The 11,164-nt window shown below is 40.7% G+C and overlaps 1 protein-coding gene across 1 annotated transcript in view; it reads left to right on the top strand.

Annotated features, from left to right (window-relative positions):
• Positions 1–11,164, top strand: part of LOC103802126 (homeobox protein CDX-1-like) — a 14,489-nt gene that overhangs the window by 1,812 nt on the left and 1,513 nt on the right. The window contains exon 2 of the mRNA XM_009074578.1: positions 8,565–8,710. Within this exon, the coding sequence (XP_009072826.1) occupies positions 8,565–8,710 (146 nt within the window). The remainder of the gene's footprint in view (positions 1–8,564; positions 8,711–11,164) is intronic.

Here is an 11,164-nt window from a genome sequence, read left to right as displayed (position 1 = left end):
TGAACACAACTTTTGTTCACAAGAGAGCCCACAGAAGTCAGTAGGATAATCAGAGTAGGTTATAACTCTGAGTAAAAAGTCCTTATTTTTAAAATCATATTTGTTCTTCACGAAATAGTATCCAAGTAAAAGCAAAGAGGGCCTGCTTTGAGAAAACTCACAGCTTACTTTGGCGTAGTCCTTACAAGGGTGATGAAATTGCTTCACTAACTGCATGGTTTGCAGATGGCAGAACACTTGCTCAGAAAACACACTGCTTCTCATCCCTGTACCTACCTGCCTTGTGCTCCTGTGGATTCCAACTGCAGCCTCCAAGAGCAAGGCCTGATTTGATCTGCTGTGCTGTCCCTTTGCAGTGGGGACACTGTGAGATAGAGTGTGGTACTATTGCATATATCTATATGTATTATATCAATCTAACTGCTTAAGTAGCACACTTAGAGCTTTCTGACTTTCCAGATTTCAAGCCTGCAAGGGTCAGAGCATTCACAGGAGGTTTTGGGAATCTCTCCATTCTGGAATGGTCTAACAATAATACTAACAGTAATACTGAGCATCTCCATATCAGGAAGAACTGCAGAAATCACATGCCACAGGAGCATACCCTCCCAAACGCCCATGGGCAGTGTAAGGCCCTCTGAGGCTGGTGGGAGTCTGGCCGTTCATGTAATAGCTACTTGGTCCTGCTTTAGGGAAAAACACAGATAAGGAATTCTCCTGCTGCCTCCTCCCCTCTAACACTTCTTTTCTGCCAGGTCAGGTAGTCTCAGTGTCTTTCTGTTACATTAGAATTGGTTCCTTTTTATTCCTTCATTCCTTTCCCAGTTTAAAGCAAGGGCACTACTGTTCTTCGCAGTTTTCCAAAACATAAACTAATTTAAAAACATTTCCCCTTACAGCAATGTCAGCTCTAGGAAGGCACACAAGTGAGTTTGGTTCTGGACATTCAGGAGTTTTAAGTGTCTTCAAATATGTGCCAGCCTAACTACCAGTACCAGAGTTGCTTGCAGGATCACAGTCAAAATCCTTAGCATTTTCTCATATGAGATTCATTGGGTTTTATACCCTTACAGCTGTGTGCATACACTGAGCATTATCCTCCTGTCTCTTTGCAAAACCTTTAGGAATTTCAGTAGAGCAAGTGTAGGCAAGAGTAAAGGAATCACAGCTATTACTTATCAGCTTTCCTTATTCTCTGTGAAATAGATATGAGCCACTGTTCCTAAAGATGGAAAAACTGAGACTCAGACTTACCTGAAGTCATCAGAACAGAAACTCTTTAGACAAGTTAATTTTACTATTTATTCATTATGTGTTGCAAAACACTAGTTATCAATAATATTATTTCACCATGGAAGAAGTAACGATTAAGGCAAGGGATTTTTGCAAGATGTTCTTGAAAGTGTGCAAGAAATTTTCCTGGAATCTTATCACTTTTAGATTGGGAAAGATTCTTTCCAAAGGTTTACTTACAATGAGTAGTTTGCCTTGCAGCAGCTACAGAAACAAGGCCTTGAATCCATGGCATTTCCATCTCCAGAGGTTTCATGGTTAGCTTCTCTTGCTGGTGCTTGGTGGCCTCATGTCCTGAGAGATGACAAACAAAACACTTTACTGACATTTCTACCACTACCTCATGCCCTACAGGTCTTTTGATACTCTGTTATATACACAACTAACCTAACACAAAGGAAGAAATTATTTAAGTCTTACTTTGTAACTTTAAAAACAACATCCAGTATAGAACCATGTGTTCAACTGGTGTTGAGTGAACCTTATGAGGTTATGGTACTTGAAACCTCTGGGAGATCTCAGTATTTAATGTGAGACTGTCATCCTGGTTTAGTGCTACTGCAATGAATTTCCTGCAGAAAATACCTACTTAGGCTTTTGTGCATCATTTTCGCTCTGACTGAAGGATGACTGAATGTCTCTCCCTGCAGCTTTGGAACTGGAGGGGTTGGGACCTGACCCTAAATGCAGTGCATGTAGGAACCAATGCCCTGTACTGTACTTTTGAGGGTGCAGATACAGGAGAAAGCAAATGTGTACTCAGAACACGTGGAGGAGGAAGCACTGACTGCTTAGTATTTTCAACCAAGAACACAGATAGAAAGAGACCCTTTTCTAACCCTTACACTGCTCTTGCCCCCTCTCCTCAACCCCCACTTGGAGAAGGCAAGCACAGCCACGACAACTAGCAATTGTAACAGAGAACAGAACAAAGGCACAACTAGACATTTGAGGTGGCAAATCCACACACACACACCCCCCATAATTACAGGCAAATTCTCTGATGAAAAGTAGCATAAAACCACCTTAGAACAAGTTCCAAATCTCCTCCTGTTGATTTCAGTACTTTTATGGATGTATGTCATCACTCACACAAGAATAGACTTGACTTTATAGCTGTGTGAGAAAACAACACACACCTGTGGTAAAAGTGTGCCCAAAACACTGAGTTTGAGGAGTGAACTCCAGGGCAGTGCCAGCAGAAAGGAGAATTTGCACACAAAGCTGAAAGTACATCTTAAGATCTGCAGTTATGTTACCATAAAACTGGGTGGAGACAAGTTTTGAAACAAGAAAACTAATTATGAGCAGAGACTTTTCCTGTAGATGACAACTCTCCTCCTATCATTCTTCTTCAATAAAAATCTGCTCTGCAGACAAAGACAGTGTTTCTGCTCATGACAGGTGTGGAGAGCATCATGACAAATGCACAGTAAATGTATTGCATTTCATCTTTGAAGGAGGAAGTTCTAGTCCCTCAAATCATAGGAAGAGGACCAAACCTCTTAAGAGGCCATTGCTGCAAAATGCTGAATGCCTAAAAGCTGTACAACACTTGGAAAAAATCTGAGATAGTCACTTGACTTGTAGTCTCTACAGTCACTGGCAATGGGATTTCCCCTGACACTGCCACTTAGAAATAAATCTACATATTCTGCAGGTTGAATCCATACAGCACAGTCTGTCCAGTCTTTGCTCAAAGGTGATAAAACTGACCCTGCTTTGCATTCAGTTACTTCCAGATGATGAAGATTAATAGAAAAGTTTACACTAGCAAAGTGAAGGGCGGAATTTGGCTAATGACCTTTATCTCAGAATAGCAGAACACATTCAAAATTGAGAACAGAGGGGAAAATTCAAGTCTTTTGAAAGGTTCCAATTCTAAGATCCTATTCCATTCTTTTCAGCAAGAGTAATCTGACCATGTATAACAGGAACAAATGAGCAAGATGCAGCAGAAAATACAAACACAGGATTTCACAATGTTTCATAAACCTTTATGCAATGATAACTTCAAAGAATTTTATACTTTCCTCCTTCAACCCTTCAATTGCAATAACTTTGCAATGATGCACAGACCTGGGACACCTACTTGCATTATACAGGACTGGATCCACATAACATTTTCTAATGCAATGGCACTGTGGGGTAGGGGTTATGTATTTACTCTACAGAACATTATGTGCAGCACAATGTCTAGCTTCAAAACTTCTTTAAAACTACTTTTGTTCCACAACTTCAGTTAAGTCAGTGAAATTACACTAGGGAGAATTTGCTCTTTACTTTTCCTACACTTTTAAAGTACATAAATAGTTAGAGATAGTCCTAAACAAAACTCTGGGGCCTAATCTCTGACAGTCCATAGCTGTATAAACTTGAAAACTAACATTAGTCTCTTAATACTAACAGAGGGATGCGGATTTGAAGTGAGCATGTCCCTAGGCCAGAAAGCTGTTTCACATTTGGAGCTGATAAATCAGCTAATGTCCTGCCCTCGAGGACAGATATTAAGTTCCTCTGAAACAATGCTAAACTGGAATCTAAGTTACAATGCTTTGTCAGTGATCCCACAGTGATCCCACACTATTCTACACTATGACATCTTCAGGTAGCTCCTGGATTTTACGGAAGATGCTAGTTTCAGAACATGCAGAATATTCCTGAAAAGTTAAGAGAGGAGGCTCTGAAACAGGGGCGAGGGCTGGTTCTAATGCTAATTTATTTTGCTTTGTAAACTAGTTGTGAGGTCTGATGGTGTTGTTTTTTTTCTTTTCCTGGCCTACATTGTCTGAGGTTTTGAGGCCTACATATTGAGGTGAGGCAACAGACCCTTTTAGCACTTCACTTTGCTTTGATATGCAGTCTTGTCTCTTCCTTCTCCCTCTTTTCTTCAGGAGTTATATTGCCGGAAAGGGTGATGATTTTCACAGCAAATAAAGAGGCCTTCTCCCAGCTTTATTGTCTTCAGAAGAAATGCTCTGTGAATTTTATGACCAATGGGAAAGCTGTTCCCTTCCCCCAACTCAAAACTTGGCCAGTCACAAAAATTGCCAGAGTGGGTGTGATGGAACAAGATTGTTAAACTGTATCTCGGAAAAAGTTGTTTAAGTCTGAAATGTCTTATTTCTTGCTGGTCCAAAGGCTTTCCTCGGTAGTCACGATTGTAAAACAGGCTTTTGACAAAACTTCTTAAATAGCTCATTTCAACCAGGAAATCCACTGCCCCAACACAAAGGCAGGCAGACTGCAAAGGTAGTTGCTTCAAAGCTCTTTTGTTTCATTTCTCTTCTACCCAGCTCCTAATAACCTCTCCAACCACTTGCAATTCCATAGTATAATTGTCCATGACAGAACATATTTCCAATAGAACTGACACTGTATTTATTGTTGATTATAATTTTAATCTGGCACTAAAAAAAGATTAAGTGAGATTGTACAAAGTTAAATGTTGGCAATTTCACTCACCTAAGTGAGTAAAATATGCAGGGTTTGACTAAAGAACTGGATTAATATATTAACTTTTACCATCGCATCATTAAATTTGTCATTATCTGCTAAAGAAGTCAGAGAAGTGAAGAACATCTTTTGGCGCTCTCTGGGCTGAAGCCATTAGTCCTACCTCAAATTCTACTCAGATAGTACTTCTCCTTGAAATAAAATGCATCACTGTAAATAAAAGCAATAGAAGGTCTGCAGGATTTGGCTCAGAATGCAGGAGAGTGGAGCTACTCTATCTAACAGATGGAACTTAGAGGCTAAAGTCCCAAACTGTTTAGGGATAGGTTCTGTTGCTGTTTGTTAACTCTGGCAAATAAAAGTGTACTTTGCCTTTGAAAGGAAATGCCATGTGCAGACTAATTCCAACCCAGCATCCAACAAAGGCATTCGGAAGACTCTCACTGACATCAGTGAGAGTAAAGGCCTAAGAGGCTCAAACAGAACTAAAAGTATCCTCTCAGGAGACCCTGGCACATCCCATCTCCCACTGCCTGCTGTCTCTCACAGAGGGTATTACTACACACACACACAAATCAAATTATTGAAGACGAGATTTATATGACAAATCAAAGAATTTTTCTCAGAACATTTCTTAGAATTTCCTTCCTTTTGCTTTTCTACTTTTCAAATTATTTTCGTTACTTAAAGAAATTAGATATCAAAGCTCCCAATCTTCCTTCAAAAGAACCTGATATTATAATTTCTACTAAAAATAAACTGAGAGCTGCTCATAAGAAAATAAAAGAATTTATGGGAGAAAGTTTTGGTTTCCACATACATTTAACTTCTTGTTCAGTTTAAAAAGGAAAAAAAACCCAACCCTCTCCTACTCAGATAACAAGGATTTAAGCCCTTAAAACCAGAAACAGGAAGATTTATCTTGAAGTTTACCACCTTGTTTTGGCAATAGAACAACATTTGATATTTGTCTGTGGCTTCTGAATGAGAATAGAGGTCAAGATAAGATCACCTTGTTGCTCTTTTGTGTACTCCATCTTTACAACACAAAGGAGACTGAGGAAACATGTTAAACATTTTGTCCCATAGAATGACCCCAAATTCTCATTTGAAGAGGGAAAAAAACAACCCTAGCCAAACCACCAGCCAGAGAGATCAAAAGTTAAAAAATATCAAGTGAGGCATTAAAGCACCACAGGTGACCATATGTTAAACAAACAGTTTACACTTGGAATGAACCAAAACAAATGTCCCAGTGTTTATGTGGACTGAGCCAAGTAACTGCTGCTCCTGAGAGATTCTACAATTCTTACCTTAATGTTGTAAAATTAGCAGCACTTTTCACTTGATTATCAGTGTAAACACATCTGGGCTAGTTCTGTTTTCACTACAGTTAGGGATGCTAGAAATGCTACTGAAGTGACAATGCCAAGCAGAACCTTCACAGGCAAGATATGGACTGGAGTCCAAGTGGTTTAGCTGCATGGATTGGGTAGAACTCCCAGTAAGGAAGAAAGACACACCTATTTTCCCTATTGAAACATTCCAAGTAATCAGGCTGATGGCCTTGAGACAGTTGGAAAATGTCCATAGCATTGTAAACACACTATTAATGCATAGTGCTCTCCCAGGGTTGAACACCATGGAGCACGGAAGCTGAAGGACCTGATTCTGATGTAGACCTTGTTCTACAAGCCTGGAGAGAATACTAGAGAAATTCTCTGCTGTGGAGGGTGAACCAGTTACCATCTCCAACAAGGCCGTAAACAGTATTTGTTTACAGCATTGCACTGACCAGGAGTTCCAGTGCTGAACAGCTCTGGATCTAGGATCTACACAAGCATTACAAACAGGATTAGAGTCTGAAGAACCTTCTAACGTGATCAATAGGTTGGTGAGCCAAAAATTCTTACAGGTAGCAAAGTACTGCCTATCAAATGCTGGAAGAGACAAAAGTGACCTGGCTCTCAAGCCACGACCATGCAGTGTGCAAGGCAAGTGGAAGGCTATGCTACCTTTAAATATGTTCAGCCCTAAAACCAGATATCACATCTCCCTCCACAGATGGGGGAAATAACATTAACCTAAAGCACGAATTGAGGGATAAAGTGCTTCAAGATTCTGCTATAGTTCTGTACCCTGAATTCTGATCTTTGGCTGCTAGTTAAACTTCAAAAGCAAGGGGAGTGGGAAGGAGAGGCTGGGGAGGAATCAGGCCTTTGGCACCACTGCTAGATGAACCTTCCAGCTCCTCTCTCCTGCCAGGGGGGAGCTGGTTGCGGTGGGGCAGTGTCACTGAGATCTACTCAGAGACTGAAATTTTACCAACTCAACACCTGAGAATCTATTTCAATCCTCTCAATTCAAAATTGACTGCTCTTATTAGAGTGCAATTATTAGGAGTTTGTAGAACCTGTTTTTTGAAGAGTTAGGCATCCACATAACCTTTTCAGAAAAAGCTCTGTAAGCAAACCTGAGTTGCTGTGTGAAGCCACACAACATCTGCAGCAATGGCAGATGGGTGCAGGCAGCAAAATACAGTATGCCTTGAGTTCTTTGCATCATCTGAGAGAACCTCAGTCTAAGGGGCTATTCTACTCAGTGACCACTGAGGACAGAGATTCACAACCCACAGCACCACAGAGGAACATACAGCAAAAAAATATAGACTGAAAAGACATTCCCTGTCCCAGACAAGTCACAGTCTAAATATGGACATCTGAAGAAATGTCCATCTAGATACAGAAAGACAAGGAAGCACTAAAAAATGCTAAGACTGTGGTTAGAGAAGATAGTCTTAACAATGATCCAATCTTGCAAAAATGTAGGATGACCTCAGGCCTTGGGTTTAAGCAGGTGCTGATCTCTGATATATTGATTGCCTAACATGAGCATTAACCACAGAGGAAAGGTGGGTGAGAAAGGAAGCAGCAGCAGCCTTTCTCATTTTCAGATCTCTTTCACTGCTGCCACGCATCCTGTTGTCAGAAATTACCCTGTATGGAATCCATAAAATGTCAGCTCCTTGCATCTGTGTTCACTGACTCATGTCATTTGCCATTGCCTTTTACGACCTGAACACTGCTGAGCCGTGTCTGCTGCAGTCAGCTGCATCCACAGCTGACAGGAGGCAGCAGTGCTGCTTGCAAAAGAGCAGATGCTGCAGTTCTCTGTCCTTTGTGAAGTATTATTGCTTTCTTTTTCTCTTTTTTATTAACTGTCATCTGAAAATCTATGTTACTGTTCCCTGGGCTACTATCAGGTCATGGGCAGACTGTGCCAGACTTGAAGAGAAAACACAACCCCCAAATTGCAGTAACAATCATGATGTTATATGAGTTTTTCTCGCAGCAAGAAGTGAGGAACTTTGGAAGCTCTCAGGATTTTCTGTGCAGTAAGATATCCTTCCCCATCTCCCTCTGAAGCAGGTAGCAGTGCATTGGTCCTAGAGACAGAGAAACAAGAACAATTCAACACCAGGCAGGAAGCTTGCATCAGAGCTGGGAACAGATCCCAGCTTTCCTGGCTCCTTGTTCTTAACAAGAACACCTTCCCTTTCCCAAAGGATAACACAAGGGTGATAAAGATTATGGGAAGCAGTTTATCATCTGTTTACTAAGGAGCAAAACCAAAACCTGATGGTATTAACCTCTTTGTTGTAAATCACGACTGAGTCAAGGGAGTTACTCTGGGTAAGTGCATTGAGAATCAGGCCTCAAATACCCACAGATATGTTCAAATGTAAAGCCAGATATTTTGTGTTACTAAAGTTCAAAAATTCTAGCTTGAAGCAATGTGTTCTTCTTTCAAAACAGGTAAAACAAGAACAAGAGAGAAGTATCGAGTGGTTTACACAGATCATCAAAGATTAGAATTAGAGAAGGAATTTCATTACAACAGATACATTACAATCAGGAGGAAGTCTGAACTTGCTGCAAACCTAAGACTTTCCGAGAGACAGGTAGAGTATGGATCATCCATTCAGGATTTCCTTTGAATTTATTATTGCTAATGAGGAGATAACCAGCCTGGTTAGGAGCACAGAAATGCTAATGCCTCTAATACCCAAGCAGTGGGCCTGGGTTCCCTTTGCAGCACAGGAACTCCAACTATCCACCTGAATGGCATCACAGGCTTGTTTGCACTCACCTCTAACAGCACTGCTTCCACTCTCCTCAGGGAGCCCTGCAACAACACAGAGAAAGCAAACAGTCCTGTTCTGGGAAACAAGAGTTAAATAATGTCAAGCAAACCCTGCCCAGATTTCTCTCTGGACAGGGGTAGCAGGGACAAATTTGTGCTGAAATTGCAGAAGTGGAAGTCCTGGTTCTGCTGAGGTCAATGGGAATTCCACAACCAAATTCAACAAGGCCAGTCTTAGCAGGGAATGGAAGGGATGTATATTCAGGACATTTGAAGGTATTTGTTTCTCTGGTTGCCTTTTACCTTTGGTTAAACATTTTCTACATATTTGCTACTCCTTTCTCCTATCCCTGTTTCCTCCCTTCCCCCTAAATTCCACTTCTGTTCCCTGAAGATAAATCAAAACACAATCCTTTCTGCTCCAAAGATCTACACAATTTGCTCTGAAACCTCCCTGTGCTGCACCCCTCCCTCACAGCTCTCAAGCCCTGCAGCTGGCTCATGCACACCCCCCAGGGAAGATGCCAAGCTCAGGCTACTACCAAGGCATCCACAACGTGGGCCCAGCATGTTGGGTCCCATCTCACTTGGGGGTTTCCTGTCACAGTACACCAAGGAAGCAGCAAAACAGAAGCTCTCCCAGAACAGAAAGATCTCCTTGAATAGATTCAGAACACAACATGTGCTGCCTATTTTTTTCTGCAGACCATCACAGCACTGTTCTCTCAGTCAGTTGTCACTCACTGAAGATTAGACCTGAATTACCATTGGTTTATAGTCCAAAATCCACCCAGTGGGAGCACTGTCCATCCAACTTGAACCTGTCTCACCCAGCACACACTGAAAGAGCTTACAGAAATGGAGAAGCAAATACCCATTTTACAAATATTTCTCAATCTGCTGCTGAATATGAGCATTTAATTATTGAAAATTAAAATTATTTAAACCAAGTATTAAAAAAAACACTATCTTTTTGCTGGCTGTTAAAACATTCATAACTTGCCTTCATTCTTTTGAATTTAAAATGATGGCCCTGCTTGTGTAAACAACCAATGATAGCCACTTGAAACTTCCTACTTCAGTGATAATTCCTGACAAACCTTTTTGTTAGTATATCAGCAGTGGTGATACAAAAACAGTGTGATATACTTTGATGTATATTGGGGAAACATGACAACAGTTTTTGCAATATTTGCTCTTCCTCGTCACCAATATGTCATGAATTAATTCCAATGCATAAAACCTACAGCTCTGAAGTCACCTTTGAAAATGTAACATTAAAAAATATCTGATAGACTTCCACCACTCCCCTTTAGTACCAATTATACCACCCCATTGTATGAGCATGACTGAACACACAACTGTGCTGTCCTGAGCTCCTGAAACATGAAATGATTTTATAGAAAACCCTTTTTTCCTGGCTATGCCAAAATCCCATCCAGGACACTGGAAGGAATATCTCAGGACAAAAGGACAAAGAACAATTCTTTAAACAAGGAAAGAAAGATGCAAAATCTAATGATGAAAAAAAGGCAAAATGAAGCACTGCTGATATAGGAAGGATACAGAAATAAAGGAGATAATGAAGAGAGAAAATTAGCCTTCAGGGGAAGATTTGATCACACAACTGAACAATGGGAAAAAATACTGAAAGGAAGGAGAGCAACAGGTGAAGAACAAGTCAGACAGACATAACTGGCCATGGTAGCTCTTAGTCTGACATTACAGATCTGTATTTACCTGTACTTATTTGATAATTGGCATATGGCCCTGAAGTGCCTACTGAAACTCTCCCTGGATCACTGCTGCACATCTGCATCCCTAGTTTAACAACAAATACCTAAATTCACAGGCAGGTAAGAACACTGAAGCCAGGTGGTAATTATGAAGTGTTGGTTTAGATTTTAGACTGTCTTGGCAAATGTACAAAAGAAACTCTGTTATCTAGGCACAATGCAAGAGATCCGAGAGTGCTTGGAACTGGTTTAATGGAACATAATTTGGTCCTGAAATGATATTCCAGAACTAAGACAACAAAATGAACTGCCAGACATCTCAGATGACAGCCTAGGGCTTAAGATACCTAGTTCAAACTTACACCAGCTTTGCATCTATCTGAATCCTTCAGCAGCAAAATGGAATAACAACACCTCAAGAAGTACACTGAGACTGTCACAGAGACTCCCTTCAGGTGTCTTGTAGGACTTCGCTTTTGGTGTCTTTTAAAACACATCCTGGTAGCCACAGGTGTTATCATCTCTTACCATTTTAC

This window comes from Acanthisitta chloris, unplaced genomic scaffold, assembly GCF_000695815.1.
Source record: "Acanthisitta chloris isolate BGI_N310 unplaced genomic scaffold, ASM69581v1 scaffold17835, whole genome shotgun sequence".
Taxonomy (NCBI): Eukaryota; Metazoa; Chordata; class Aves; order Passeriformes; family Acanthisittidae; genus Acanthisitta; species Acanthisitta chloris.
Note: the sequence above shows the minus strand (reverse complement) of the source record. Positions and strands in the feature narration are given on the sequence as shown.